Consider the following 15,940-nt stretch of genomic DNA (forward strand, 5'->3'; position numbering starts at 1 on the left):
TGTTGTCAACAATACAAATTGTTTGTGCATAAAATAATATATAACTATTTCAGATGTCTAAAATAAGTTATTGTATTATATTTGAGTAAATACAATTATTAAAATTAAATTGACAAAATCAACAGATAACAGAATAAGTTCACTCCACTTAGTAACTACAGTTGTACAGCTTTCTCTTTTTAATGCAGAAAAGATAACGAATAAGCAATATACCACAGTTATTGAGTGATGTTGAGACTTTAACGATCGCGAAGTGGAATATATATGTCAAATCATCTGTCAAATTACGATCGAATCGAAATTACACAAACAAACTCCATTCACTGTTTGTTAGTTTCTTTTACTAAAATACAAATTGTTTTCCTAATATTGTATATCTACATGTGACATAATGTCGGTGCCACCGCAGGCGTTTGTGAATAAAAATAAAAAGCATTTCCTAGGAATTCCCGCGCCCCTAGGTTATGTGGCTGGTGTCGGTCGAGGGTTTGTATTTGTTTACTTATTTTAGATTTACTTGTATCCAATGCCCGATATCCTAGTTATATCCACATAGAATTTTGGATACTTCTATTCAATCGTCATTGTGATATATACAAATATATAATATTTTCCTATATTTCCTGAAAGTATCTCGAAGTAAAAATGCTATAAGCAGTTAGTAAGACCACCAGAAAACAAATTTTGTTGTACCCATTTCTCTACTTTGTTTTATTCTGTTTCATCTTATATGATAGTGTCTTTTTATTTGTTATTTGTAAGGTATTTCACAATAGTTTTGTAACATTTACGAAAAAAACATTTTTTTTTTTATTTGTCTAACTTTTGGATATATCTAATTTTCTACTTATTCTATGATCTAAAGTAATAGAATTTTATTAATCTGACACATTTATTGCAGTGCTACAGGTTTTACTACTCGGTCTGATATTGGTCCAGCGAGAGATGCAAATGATGTCTCGTGAGTATTATTTCTTCTATTTTATAATAATATAAACATGCTTTGCATAAACATTACTCTTCAATAAAATAATCCTTAACACATGATATAAAATATATGCTTAGAATATAAAATACATTAATGTAGCAATGTATAGTCTGCTCCAAGCTGCTAGTCCGCTCTGAAGTTGTTGCTAGCAGGTGTAGTCATACAATTTGCTACGGCGATGCGTTCATTTCTATTTTCAGGGCGGACTAGGAGTATTACACAGACTATACAAGAGTACTTTTTTATATCAGCTTATGATATAAATTTTAACATGAGTAATTTAAACTAACTGTACTACAACAGTTAGTTTTTGTACTTGTTTTATACCTTATTGAATGATATCTTGTAAGTAAAAAAATAAAATAAAAATGATAATTTTAAAATCTCTTAAAGGGATGATCGCCATGCCCCACCGGCTGCCAAACGCAAGAAAACTGAGGAGGAAGATGATGATGAAGACTTGAATGATTCCAACTATGATGAGTTTTCTGGATACAGTGGCTCTTTGTTCTCAAAGGTAAGACTTTTTAATATGAAGAAACAAAAAAGTAAAATAAAAATATTTTATATCACGGCGTGCGTAAATTGACGTTTTACGCACGCTTCGCGTGCGCAAAACCCCCATTTCCGACCCCGTAATATAAAATTTTATACAACACGCGGACGAAAAACGTTTTTCTGACTCGTGTGATTGCAGTCCTCGCCTGCGGCTCGGCCTGCAAACTCACACTTGTCAGAAAAAAATTTTTCGTCCTCGTATTGTAATGTACTATTATTAATCTTAACACAGTCACATTTACAAGTTATATCATTACTACCTGTATTTATTGTAGTTCTTTCTTTCAACTTAACCTTATTTGATCGAACTTATTAAATGAGGTTTAGTTGGATTTGTTCAGATTATGTATTATGTGTTGTCTAAAAATTACTTAGACTATATTTTTTAGCAGTCGGTTTTTGCTTACTGGTCTGGTTTTACTGACAAGGACTAAAAATTAGTAATATGCTACTTATGTAATCGTTGAATGACCCCTACACTATATATAGTACACTGATGCATTGTGTAGGAAACATGAAAAGTATATTTTTAGTTAATATTTTTCTTTTTACAGGATCCATATGATAAAGATGATGCTGAAGCTGATGCCATATATGAGTCAATTGACAAGAGAATGGATGAAAAAAGGAAGGAGTATAGAGAGAAAAGACTTAAAGAAGACTTGGAGAGATACCGCCAAGAGAGGTGAGTATTCTTTTTACAAAATAATATAAAAAGAAAAACAATAAAATCTAATGATGATGATGATGGTAAGTGACTATTGAACATGTTATTAGGCTGAAATAGGTGTGCTGGTGGTGCTCCAGAGTCTAACGATAAAAGCTTCTACCACTTTCATAATCAATAAATTAAAGCAAACAATAATTTAATTAAAATCACATCATATAATGGATTAAAGACTATATAGAATGACTAAAACAGACTAAACATAGCATAGATAAAGAATATAATATAATTTTTCTTGTGTTTAATGCCTTACATATCCTGATGCTTTTGTGTGATGCCTAAAGAAGTGTTATGTTTACAGACCAAAGATACAACAGCAGTTTTCTGACCTGAAACGAGAACTGAAAGAAGTTTCTGAAGATGAGTGGGCGGCTATTCCAGAAGTGGGTGATGCTAGGAACAGGAAACAACGTAACCCACGAGCAGAGAAGTTTACTCCATTACCAGACAGTGTGCTGTCAAGGAACTTGGGTGGTGAATCCTCATCTTCTATTGACCCTGGATCTGGATTGGCTTCAATGATGCCTGGTGTGATGACTCCAGGAATGTTGACACCTTCAGGTATGTGAATTTCTTACGCTTTCAACACGTAATCTATGTCAAAATACTATGAATATGGGCATACAAATCCCGGATCCCTTCGAAGCACAATTCTGAATTCTAACTTTGGATCAGATAGTACAGGATATGATGATAGGATATTGATGTGATGTGATTAGTCTTATCCATTCAATAATTGAAGTATTTATTCATTTTTAAACTGTATTTTAAAATGAGGAAAACATTATTTTTATTCGGTCTTGTAGTGTATCTGGAAATCATATGACTTTGGTACCTAGTCTAATACATGATTGTTTTTCAGTTATTACAAGGATCTAAAACTAAAGATTTCGTGTTTATTTCAGGCGACTTGGACCTCCGGAAAATTGGTCAAGCCAGAAACACCCTGATGACGGTCAAATTGTCCCAAGTCTCAGATTCGGTGACCGGACAGACAGTGGTTGATCCCAAAGGATATCTGACAGACTTGCAGTCAATGATACCAACATATGGTGGAGATATTAATGACATCAAGAAAGCCAGGTTGCTTCTAAAATCTGTGCGTGAGACTAATCCAAACCATCCTCCTGCTTGGATAGCCAGTGCTCGATTAGAAGAAGTTACAGGTATGTGATATCTTTTTACCTTAGTTTGAATGAAAATTTCTTTCACTTATACATCTTTTTTCCTATTTCTTTGAAAAAGTAGATTTTACCAGAGTTATTACCTAAATGCGGATGGTAATGTTTTCGAGTTTTTATTTTGATAATAATTATAAGTTAGTAAATTGATTTGGTTAAAATTGACCACCTCCCAGAATATTAAATAGTTTTTATTTAAATTTACTAATTTGTTTCTTACTTGTATGTATCTATAATTAACGACTTCCTTGACACTTCACAGGCAAGGTCCAGTCAGCGCGCAACCTGATAATGAAGGGTTGCGAGGTGAACCCGAGCAGCGAGGAGCTGTGGCTGGAGGCGGCGCGGCTGCAGCCCCGCGACACCGCGCGCGCCGTCATCGCGCACGCCGCGCGCAACCTGCCGCACAGCGTGCGCGTCTGGGTCAAGGCGGCCGACCTCGAGCAGGAGACCAAGGTGAGTGGTGCGGGGGCGAGGTGCTGCGGCTGGAGGCGTGCGGCTGCGGCCCTATGATATGTATGGGTGAAGATTGCTGATTTCGAACGGGTGACCAAAGTGTTTGTCTAATTTGTATAACTCTGGATCAACTTAACTCTTTCTCTTTTTTTATTCTTAATTTTAGCTCTTTTTGCATCACCACTACTCCCGCTGCCCTCATTTTATATGCCTCTATCTTGCCTTTCCTCCTTATTTCCTTCCCTCACTCCCTCTGCTTCTATGGCCTCCTCTTGCTCTCTCTTACCTTCTCTTTCTTTCTCTCCAGCCGCACAAACAGGCACACATAGACCCCGCTTCTGTCATTTCCGCAATGATTCCCTCTCTTTCCGTCAATTTCCTCGATAATTTTACACTTCTCGTCTTCTTTTCTCCTTTCTCTTTCTGCCTGTCGTAAGAGCCAAAACTCTTGCCTCTTTTTTATTGGACAATCCGGCGTAATTACCTCTATTATAATTCGTGAGAACTGCCATTTTAAGTACATATTATTTCGACAGGCAAAACGTCGCGTATTTCGCAAAGCATTGGAACACATTCCAAACTCGGTGCGTCTTTGGAAAGCAGCTGTGGAGCTGGAAAACCCAGAAGACGCCCGTATCCTGTTATCAAGAGCTGTGGAGTGCTGCCCCACAAGTGTGGAGCTGTGGTTGGCGCTAGCGAGGCTGGAAACATACGAGAATGCGAGGAAAGTGCTGAATAAAGCACGTGAAAACATTCCGACTGACAGGCAGATTTGGGTCACCGCTGCTAAACTTGAAGAGGCTCACGGTAAGTATTATTGCAGCAAAATATACTTTTCTAAAATTCTAATAGTCCATTTTTTTTTTTTATAATATAAGGGTAGCAGACGAGCATGCAATCCACCTGATGGTAAGTGGCTACTGCCGCCCATGGACATCTGTAATCAACCCCAGATAGGGTTAGATATTCCTACCTGAGGTCGGCCACAGATGCGCCGCTACCCCTGAGGACTGAGCTGGAACGCCTCGGAAAAGTCTGTCTCCCTTACCACACCCTTCAAACCGGAACACAGCAGCGCCTAACACTGCTGTTATAAGGTAGAAATAGGTGTGGTGGTGGTGCCGCCGGAGTCGAACCACAAAGGGTTCTACCACCTTGAGAGCTGAGATTCCATATCAGCTGTTTTTTGATAAATTGAATAATAAGATAATAAGTAAATAAGTCTTTTTGATATCCATAATTTACCGTTTTTAAATCTACCCGCAGACACAGATCTTATAATTTATTTTAAAAATATTACTATTTGACAGATGGACAACGCACATCTTATATAGATGGCATTAGAGTTATAAGGTTTTACATAAGAGTTATTTATAACCGTTAAGATCGATCTTAAATTAATCGATAAGATCGTAATCAAATCAAACAGAATAATAATATGGAAGCTTGTAATATTATAAACGTGCAAGATGGGGAATGAACTTTCTCCTGAGGTATTTCCGGAGCGCTATGACATGGTGCTCTTAAAAAAACATTGAAGAACAACTCTTATACATATAATACGTAACGTAATATACTTTGTTGTAGGAAACACGCACATGGTGGAGAAGATCATCGACCGCGCGATCACGTCGCTGAGCGCGAACGGCGTGGAGATCAACCGCGAGCACTGGTTCAAGGAAGCCATGGAGGCTGAGAAGTCGGGTGGAGTGCACACTTGTCAGGTAACTTGTATACATAGATGGACTTATCCAATCAATAAATTGTCTACTTTACTTTTGAGTAAAATATGTTACTTAGAATAAGAAAAGGGAGACAGAAATGTGGAGAGGGATAGATTGAAGGGCATGTCTGAGTGAAAGAGGGTGTGTATGTATTTTCTTCAAATTGAGGCTTTTCTTTTAGTTTGTCATTTATCATTACCTCCCAGAATTTGATCCTTATAAGCGACACTATCTGATAGTGGAATAATATAGAGGGTGTTTTTTTTTTTCATTATGAAGTCGTTCGATTCCCGGCTAGGGAAAAAGATATTTTAAGAAACTAATGATGCTGTTTTAGTTTTTATTAAAATCGGCCTCATAACTACTTTCAGCACTTTTTGCTAAATCTTGTAGTATTTAGCTCTGATGGCCCATTTGAAAAATTTACTCTCTCTGTATATGTAACAACATAACATTTTACTTTTATTACTTTTTTCCAGGCTATTATTCGCGCTGTTATCGGCCATGGCATTGAGCCAGAAGATCAAAAGCACACTTGGATGGAAGACGCGGAAGCTGTAAGTGCCTTTTAATGTGTACAAGATTTAGATATGCAAACAACATGATACATAATAATCTTAAATATAGGTGTTATTTCCTCAATTTGTTGATCAAATATTCATAATGTTGTTTCAATAACCAAAACTCCATCCAAATTGGATCAGTAGTATTTAAGAAAATTGCAAACAAGCAAACTCACATACATACAAAGCCGTCGAATACCGAATGTCCTGTTTTGAAGTCGGTTAAAATGATAAAAGTTTGTAGCACATACATTGACTACCATTTTTTTGACAACAAAGCATTGGATACTTAATCTTTTGTTCCAATAATAATTAACCTCCCATATTTATATTTCAGTGCGCAAACGAAGGCGCATACGAGTGCGCTCGAGCTGTATACGGTTACGCCCTCTCAGTGTTTCCGTCTAAGAAGTCAATATGGCTGCGAGCGGCGTACTTGGAGAAGCAACACGGCACTCGCAGTAGCCTGGAGTCGCTGCTGCAGAGGGCCGTCGCTCACTGCCCCAAGTCGGAGGTGCTCTGGCTTATGGGGGCCAAGTCTAAGTGGCTTGCAGGTGAGTTGTAAGCTACGTTGGTATGATTGGATCATGGGAGCCAAGTGCAAGTGGCTTGCGGGTGAGTTTTGTAAACGTTGGTATGATTCGGTTATGATGGGTCGATGCAACTCTTTCAGCAAATAGAAGTGACTATGAAGAATTCTAGAAATATAAAAACGCAAACTTATCTTTGCCTTCAAGATGATATATTTATTTAGGATGCTGTATTAATATGTGAGTCAAGTGACTCAACACATTCTCTATGCAATAACAGCATTGTTTTCATGTATATTTTTTACTTTATCTGTGATCTTTGATTATTAATTTATCAACATTATTGCATAAGATTTTAAGTCTAATAAATCTTTAAATTTATTATGCATTTGATAATTTAAATACGTATTTTTCTTTCATGAGCAATCCATCAAAAAATACTTTAAAACTTGTTGTAAACAAAATCTAATTGTGACTATGGTACAGCCAAGGACGAACCACAAGAAGTTCCATACTGTAAACTTTTAAAAACCTTTATTTGTTTGTCAGGTGATGTACCAGCAGCCAGAGGTATCCTGTCCCTTGCCTTCCAAGCGAATCCCAACTCCGAGGAGATTTGGTTGGCGGCCGTCAAGTTGGAGAGTGAGAATAAAGAATATGATAGAGCGAGACGACTTCTCGCTAAGGCTCGAGCTTCTGCACCTACTCCCAGGGTACGTAAAAATAATTGCTTTTCGAAATCAACTTTACAAATTTAGGACTTAAACGGTATACCATACTGATACATTTTTGTACCATGTACCATTGTACAGAAAAAACTATTAATTGGTATAGTGCGTGTAAGACTCTTAGTAATATAGGTTAAAGACGCCTGCCTCTAAGTATGCACAATCATACATATGACGCGTGGTGAGATATGTATTTTTTCTACTATTATCGTATTGACGTGTATTTATCAATATGCCGCACTTACATTTTCACAATAAATAATTACTTTCTTAACTCTTTTAGCCTATTTAAATATTAGACTTATATGAGAACCAAAATTCGCAAATTATTCATTGTTTATTAATGTCTTGTTAATTGTGATAAGAAAAGGCAACGCTTTTGTTTTACCAAAGCTTCTAAAATTAAACTATTGATGTGCAGGTGATGATAAAATCCGCAAAGCTGGAATGGGCGTTAAGTAACCTGAAAGAGGCGTTGAATCTGCTGGAAGAAGCCATCAAGGTGTTCGGCGACTACGCGAAGCTGCACATGATGAAGGGCCACATCGAGGAACAAATGGGCAAGGATGACGACGCGCATAATACATATACGCAGGGAGTTAGTATAATTTGCTGTTTTTAAACGTAAGACAAGTGGAACAACCCTTTTCCGCTTGTTGCAATCTTAACGAGTGGTCTTTGTGTTTTACCCATTTTCCGTTATATACCTGACCAAACATTCTGCTCAATCAATCTAGGAGAGATTAATTTCGCATCACTTCTGCTTCATCTCGAACTTACACTTTTTCTCTCTTATTTCCTCGCTTTTCCTTTCGTTATTTCCTTGACTTCTTCCTACGTTTCGCACAGGTGTACTGTGTTTTTTACTTTAACCACGAGTACACGAAGTTGCAAATGGTGAAAATTTTAATTTTATTTATAATTGTATATACGGCTTTCGCTATCCCCTCTTCTCTATAGCCTTCCCGATCCTTTCCAACTTTTCCCCTGTTGTTTCGCTCTCGCGTACGTGTTTCGCATTAGATAAGTTATCAATTACCAATTTATTTACTTACCTGGATTTTCACTCATGAATATGTAGTTAAAAATATTAGAAATATTTTTATCATTTCATGTACAGTTGAAGAAATGCGCGACGTGTGTACCTATGTGGATATTACTGTCGAGGTTGGAAGAGAAATTGAAACACGTTACCAAAGCGAGATCAGTCTTGGAGAAGGCAAGGTTGAGGAATCCTAAAAATGCGGAGTTATGGTAAGTGGAATTCGTTGCAAAACTTTTTTTATTTGTAGATAAATCGGTATATAAGTGTAAAAGCAAAGTACAGGGTTGTTTTACTTGCACTATACATTTTATTTTGATATTTGAAATTCAGATGTGCGTATATCCGTAATCCTTTTTTTCCAACACAATGATTAACTGATTTTAATTAAGTTTTTTTTTTGCACTATTGAAGTAATCTTATGGTTATTAGTATTAACTATAGTTGAACCCGAATTGAAGTAGGTGGCGCTGTTATCGCCTTCTAGATTATTTTATTTTTAAATTTTTCAAACCAAATGTTATAGAAGACATTTTAGCATAATTAACTACAGTTTGTAATGTTACTCTTACAGGTTAGAAAGTGTACGACTAGAGAGGCGGAACGGTAGTCCAGAAATAGCTAATGCAGTGATGGCTAAGGCGCTGCAGGAGTGCCCCAACGCTGGCCGTTTGTGGGCGGAGGCGATATTCATGGAGTCGCGGCCACAGAGGAAAACTAAGAGTGTAAGTATTCGTAGTATTATATACATTTACTGTGCATTTTGTGCAAACATTGAATCTGCATTGAACATTGAAACCATAGACTCATAATTATTTTTACGAAAAAATAATTAGTCTATGTAATGTTCATATATTTTTGTAAATAAATAACGTTTTCTACACTCATAGTCCCACATTATGAATTATCATGTATCGTAGGTGCCAAAGTCACGCATAAAGACGTATACATAATAGATATCGGTCTAGCCCGGGATCGAACTTGGAACTTGGTACGAGTGAGACCAGTATGATGACCGCTCGGTCATGCGCGTCGTCTACTTCGATTTTTGTTTTATAAATTGTAATCATTGTCATTCATTTATGTCAATCGTAGTCTTTTCATTTTGTATTTATCTTTAAGCTGCGGTGCGTATTAATTGTCTATATAATTGCTGATGTCAAATATATCTAATCCTTTCGTTTTCACAGGTGGACGCTCTAAAGAAATGCGAGCACGACGCCAACGTGTTGCTGGCCGTCTCGCAACTGTTCTGGACCGAGCGTAAACTGAATAAGTGTCGCGAGTGGTTCAACCGGACGGTGAGTTGTTGCAAAATCCTCATAGTCGTAGAACAAAGTCGGATTTAACAAATACTAAACTATACAGGGCAGCCATTTCAAGTTATTCACAAACGTCATTTACTATAAGCGAATCCAATCCGTCGCTATACCGACCGATTAATTTGAAAACTAAAATACATAGTTTTTTTTCTGTAATGCTGTAATAATATTTAGACGATATGATATCCAATATTGTTGTCAATATATACGCTCAGTTACTCACGTTTTCTACTGTTATTTTTTTTTTTTAAATGTAAGTAGAAAGGGTACATACAGTCCATTTGATGATAACCTCACCACCAACTTCAGGTAGGAATATAATTATATCTGGGTCAACCCCAGATGTCCATGTGCGGCAGTAGCCACTTAATGTCGGACTGCAAGAGCGTCTGCTAAAAACTGCCGCTCATAGAAATCTGTAATCGACGCCAAATAATATTGGAGATCCTGAGATCAGCCACTGATTACATGCTGGCAAATAAATCTATTTTTTTGTACCTGAGTATATTAGTCTCTATTTCTGGGGTAACCTGTTAAACGACTTCACTGATATTGTCTGACCTTCATATTTATATCTATACTACTGACCCGGTAGACGTGTTGCCATATAAATAAAAAATATGTTAAGGGTGAACAACCCTTATCACTCAGGGGTAACAAAAATAGATAATAGCCGATTCTCAGACCTACTAAATATGCATATAAAATTTGGAGAAAGTCGGTAAAGCCGTTTCGGAGGAATGCGGTAACTAACATTGTGACACGAGAATTTTATTATATATAAGATTTATCACTACTTTAATAAGTAATTTATAGATTACTTCTACGCATGTCAACATTGAAATACTTTCCTCCTACATAATATTATTATTACTTCAACAGGTAAAAATCGACCCCGACTTAGGCGACGCGTGGGCGTACTTCTACAAGTTCGAACTGCTCCACGGCAACGAACAGCAGCAAGAGGATGTGAAGACCCGTTGTAAGGCCGCGGAACCGCATCATGGGGAGAACTGGTGCCAAGTGTCCAAGGATATAGCTAACTGGTGCTTCAGTATAGAGCAGATACTGCTGTTAGTTGCTAAGAACTTGCCGGTTCCTACGTGAATTGGTTAGGAGAGTATAGTCCGCACCAAACTGCTAGTCCGCTCTGAAGTTGTTGCGAACAGGTGAAGAAAGAAAACATTTATTTCGGTTAAATTAAGGGTACATAGTACTTAATACATAAAACAAACAGACATATATAACATGACATAACAGGTGAGCAAAATAATTAAATGAAAGGATGGATACCGAAAAAGTGTTACAATCCGCTTGTGTCGCGGGAAACCGCGGCTGCTGGTTTTCGGTGAAACCCCGTATTATTTTTCGCGCAGCTCGGACAAGTGGTGTGTGCTATAAATACTGGTAATAATAATTAAATGACATAGATATTTATATGAGTATTGATAAAATGTATGCTATAGTTACTAATAATACTGATTTATTATCAGTATTATTAGTAGCTTCTGTAGATAATTACTATCGTGGAATTATATAATTAATATGTTATTTAGACCTGTGACCATAATTAATTTACATCAATTTGCTATGGCGTCGCGATTCATTTCTATATTCAGAGCGGACTAGCAGTTTTACGCGGACTATAATACTGTAAAATGCTTAAGCTAACCCCCAATCCCCTCTTTTAAGCTTAATTTATGTCGACAGGTGTTGAATGTGTCATGTCAGAGACAATCATATTTTTTAACAATATTTTGGCAGGCACAGCCCATCGGTCGTTTTACGATAGATAAGCACGTCAATACACATTGTATTGTATAGAACATTTTCTTTAAAAAGTGAAAATAAGATAGATTAATTTTTAATAACTGGCAAATGTCTGTAGATGTAAACGAACCATTATCGTTTTAAAAATATTTATCATCCAAATATATCTGTTACACTGCACTTTGACGAATAGAGAAACATTTTAGAATCTATTCAGTAGTTTTTAAAGATATCTTTACATTACAATAATCTTTATTATCTTTATAATCTAAATGATTACAACCCTATTGCCCATAAGTCTTTACCACAATGTTTCAGTACACTTTAATGGAGATTCTACATGACTTACCTAGAAATAAACTTTAGAACATTCAAAACGAGTTAAAACTAAAATGGTAACCAAACAGAAATGTATTAGTGTACAAACAATTCAACAATGTTTTACGATATACCTAGAATAAAATATCATGTTAAATAAATAACGTTTCTAATATAGATACATATATTTCATTCACAATTGCCTTTTGAAAACGAAGAATTGTATAACATTTTTTGCATTATGAAGATTAATGTCATCTACAAAAAATTGATCCCTTATAATTTAATTTTTTTTCGTTTATTTCATTTTAAGGTAAGAGCATTATTTAAAATAATATTAGGAATAAATATCCAATCTATATATTTAATTTCACACGTACATAAGCGTTATCTTTGTAAGTTTTCAAATAATATGTAGAATAGTTACTATTACATCATTATTTAAGTCAATAGTTGGTGAGAAATGACCCAATTAGTAGCATGAATCTTCAAAGCAATTTACTATTGACTCTTCCATACTCAAAATTATTCAGAGGAAACTATAGATTAAGAATATTTATGATTTAAGTGGATTTGGGGGTGTGAACTAAAAAAAATAAATGTTATTTTCAAACATTGAACTGTCATCTATGACGATCTGTACAAAATTTTAAAAATATATGACCTATTTAAATGTATTTCTGATTTTTAATTAATTCGATTAATATTTGCAATGCCCACTTGGTCCTACTTGGTCCTTGGTTTATTTATTGTAACATAATTCTACCTATACTTTCCCTCGAAATTATCTCCAAAAAGATTAGGTTGATTCAAGTTACATACATACCATAGACTTGAATTTTTTCGGTGACATCCTATATCTATGAAACATATAGACTAACAGACAGTGGTACAATATTGCTGTCGGGACTGCGGACGAGTGCTATTAGCGTACCCGTGGTCCCGACAAAGAGCGTTCAGAGGAACACCGTGGGGTTTTAGCCGGTAAGAGTCCGGCATATCCTCTCTACTGCCCCCGCAGCTGAGAGGAACCCATGAAGGGTTTCCCCACGAAAAAAAAAAAAAAAAAAAGTGGTACAATACATTTTAAAAATATGCGTATTAGAAAAGTTCATTCATTATGAAATTATTGACAGACGCTACAGTTACAGCAAATTTAATTTAGCATTTTGTATAGACTAACTAAAAATACATAATGCTATAAAACACGTCACACTACCGTGTCTTTGTTCAGTTCAAATATAAATAAAACAAAGGCATAGATTAGTAAAGATAACTCACTCCTATCAAGAAAATGTAACCAAATGTAAGAAAGTTTTGAAAATTGAAATTGTCACGGTCATCTATTTTCGTGTTTGAAAAATATTATAAAAATGTAGTTTTTAGATCATTTACGAATGAAACGACATTTCTCCGCACTTTTTTTTCGATTTCTTATTTTTGATCCCCTTATTTTTGAACTGCACATATCGGCATCGTTACGCGTAAATTACACGATTTGCCATTTGTCATCCGTTTAAGCCATTTAATGTCTTCATTCAATTACAAGGCGGTGAAATATCTATACTTATCTATAAACAAAGGTTATTTTCGCGTTCTTTTAAAACAAAATGTATTTCATTTAAATTAAATAATATCTTGTTCAATTAGGAATTTAATCAAAAATAACTTGGTAATATGATAATTGGATGTACGCAATTCCCATACTGCGCATTTTATAAAGAATTAAGCTACAACCGCTTGTATACGGTTCAAGTCGTAAACACATTTATCCATTAATAATGTTCTATAAATAATGGCCGAGTTTGTGTGAGTTTGAATAATAAAAGTGCGCTGGCGCAGTGCCAGCGGCGCGATGCGCGTGCGCGCTGAATAGCTTCACGAATTTTTCACTTCTTTCTCCTCCAAAATTGAAAGTAGTTGTACTGGAACCTGTGATGCTCAATCTTATATCTACGTAGTGAATAGTGAAAGTGTTTGTTACTTTATACCGTAAAACAGTGACGATGTCGCCCAGATGTCCAGTGCCACCATTACAAGAAATCTCGTTATCTTTAGTAGCTAGGCAATTGATACACACTCTGTCTCGGGTGACATCCGAGGAGGATGTGGCGCTGCCGTTCGCGATGGTGTCCTCGTACTACGAGATAATGGGAGCTACAAATGATATATTCCAAGATCTCATTAATTTAATACTTAGCTCAGAGTATCTCGATCCGTCTATAAGATACTTTGCGATGCGACTGCTTTTAAAAGAAAATGTCAAAAGCTTAGCGACGGGCATGTTCCCCTGCCCATACTACAGAAAAGTCCTTGAACTGATTATAGACCAAGGGCGCCACCTGACATCGCTCAACTTAAAAGGAGTGTGGGTTAAAGATGAGCATTTAACACTTATGTATGATTTATTGAAGAATCTGAAGAATTTAACCGTATTGAATATACCTTATATCGCGAATGACGAAGTGCTCAAATACATCGGCGAACATAATAAAGTGTTGAAACTCCTAGACGTTTCTGGTGAGACAGACATAACAGAGATAGGCATAGATGCTATGCTGTCTGGAAATCCACATTTGACTCAGACTATAACGGTTATTAACATCGGAATGTACGGCGAAGAAAACATTGATCACACGGATGTCGCACTTTTGATCAGACACCTACCAAATTTAACTAATCTGGGCAGTTACTCGTTCGTCGGCAAATCTATTTACAGTATTTATAATAACAACTGCCCACCTGGCTTCAAGACAAAACTGCAATATGTACACGATATTGAAACGAATATGAGGACTATGCGAGCAATAATTGAGCTGTGTCCCATGATAGAAACTATATATTTGGAGGAACCAGCTCAAGGGGTCTTGCAACAATTGAAGGATCTATCAAACATCAATAAAATTAAACTAAACAAGTTTCAATGTCATGAACTTCATCAACTGTTAGATAAAATTGGATACAAAATAGTAACACTAATGCTTTCTGGTTCCCTTGGTTCGTTTAATTTTACTAGGATAGCAGAAACTTGCAGGAACTTAGAAAGTCTAGAGTTCTATCAGATACAAACTGCCACTCATGAAGAGGAGATTCCGTTTAATAAGTTGGAACACATTGAAATAATCCAGGGTAACTTATCTGGACCGTGCCTGAAATATTTGATGACAGGTAGCCCTCGACTCAAGAAGCTTATAATCGGCGATGAAATTAAACTAGATGACAATGATATGGCTAGGTGAGTTGGTTATGATAGTAAAAAAATACACGAATAGTATTCTAATGCAAAATAATTTCATCCTGAAAATTTTGAGAAACAAATAGGTATTCCCAAAAAGTCAGCAATTATGTTTTGCTTTAAAAACAATTTGAATTTCACTTGCTCGATATTCTATAAATTTCTAACTTATTATCTGATAAACACAGTATTTTAAAAACTATATCAGACAGTAACTTCATTGACACAATAAGGTTTACGCAAATTCTTTATTTTTAAATTTTCAATTATTTATTTTTTACTTTCCAGAATGATCCGTCGTTACAAGTTCGAGAATCTCGAAGGCATTTGGTTCCCTAACGCGCCACGCTTGACGCGTGACACTGTGGAACTCCTCATGGAGTGTTGTCCAAAACTGCAGAGCTTGGGACAGCTCAGTGGCTGGCAGTTCACCCCAGATGACATGATGCTGATGAGGGCCATCATAGCCAGCACCAACACCGACTTAGTCCTCTCTCCCCTCGGCATATTCCAGCAAGGAAGATAAACTAATAATCCTATATCGTACTCGTATATTGTGATGAAACTAAAGTGATTCAACTTGTCTGCTTTTATTCTCAATGTGAATTAGATAACTATTACGCGATTACAAATAAAGAAACGTCATTATTAATTTTCACATTTTATTTACAAAACAATAAACAATTTTCATGCATAATTCATCCAATCAAAATCACCCTGCAATGTTTTTAAAAGACGCAAATTAATGGAATGTACGCGTTTTAAAACATTTTTATTGCCACAGTCAATATGATTTTT

At 36.0% G+C, this 15,940-nt stretch overlaps 2 protein-coding genes across 2 annotated transcripts; both read left to right on the forward strand.

Moving 5' to 3' along the window:
- Nucleotides 1-245: 245 nt before the first annotated feature.
- Prp6 (pre-mRNA processing factor 6) lies at nt 246-12,084 on the forward strand. Its single transcript, XM_073088534.1, has 17 exons — nt 246-486; nt 902-961; nt 1,382-1,505; nt 2,101-2,231; nt 2,575-2,834; nt 3,179-3,439; nt 3,717-3,910; nt 4,447-4,717; nt 5,498-5,634; nt 6,114-6,191; nt 6,535-6,751; nt 7,277-7,440; nt 7,877-8,053; nt 8,576-8,709; nt 9,072-9,222; nt 9,688-9,798; nt 10,702-12,084. The coding sequence occupies exons 1-17, from the start codon at nt 392-394 to the stop codon at nt 10,924-10,926; spliced, it is 2,790 nt and encodes a 929-aa protein (XP_072944635.1). The 5' UTR covers nt 246-391; the 3' UTR covers nt 10,927-12,084.
- A 1,643-nt stretch (nt 12,085-13,727) lies between these two features.
- LOC140753824 (uncharacterized) lies at nt 13,728-15,794 on the forward strand. The gene is made up of 2 exons (XM_073088619.1): nt 13,728-15,142; nt 15,431-15,794. Exons 1-2 carry the CDS (start codon nt 13,914-13,916, stop codon nt 15,666-15,668), a joined length of 1,467 nt encoding a protein of 488 aa, XP_072944720.1. The 5' UTR covers nt 13,728-13,913; the 3' UTR covers nt 15,669-15,794.
- Nucleotides 15,795-15,940: the final 146 nt, after the last annotated feature.

Source organism: Epargyreus clarus, unplaced genomic scaffold (assembly GCF_041222505.1).
Source record: "Epargyreus clarus isolate Ecla_fem2 unplaced genomic scaffold, WU_Ecla_fem_2.2 ptg000027l, whole genome shotgun sequence".
NCBI classification, from domain to species: domain Eukaryota; kingdom Metazoa; phylum Arthropoda; class Insecta; order Lepidoptera; family Hesperiidae; genus Epargyreus; species Epargyreus clarus.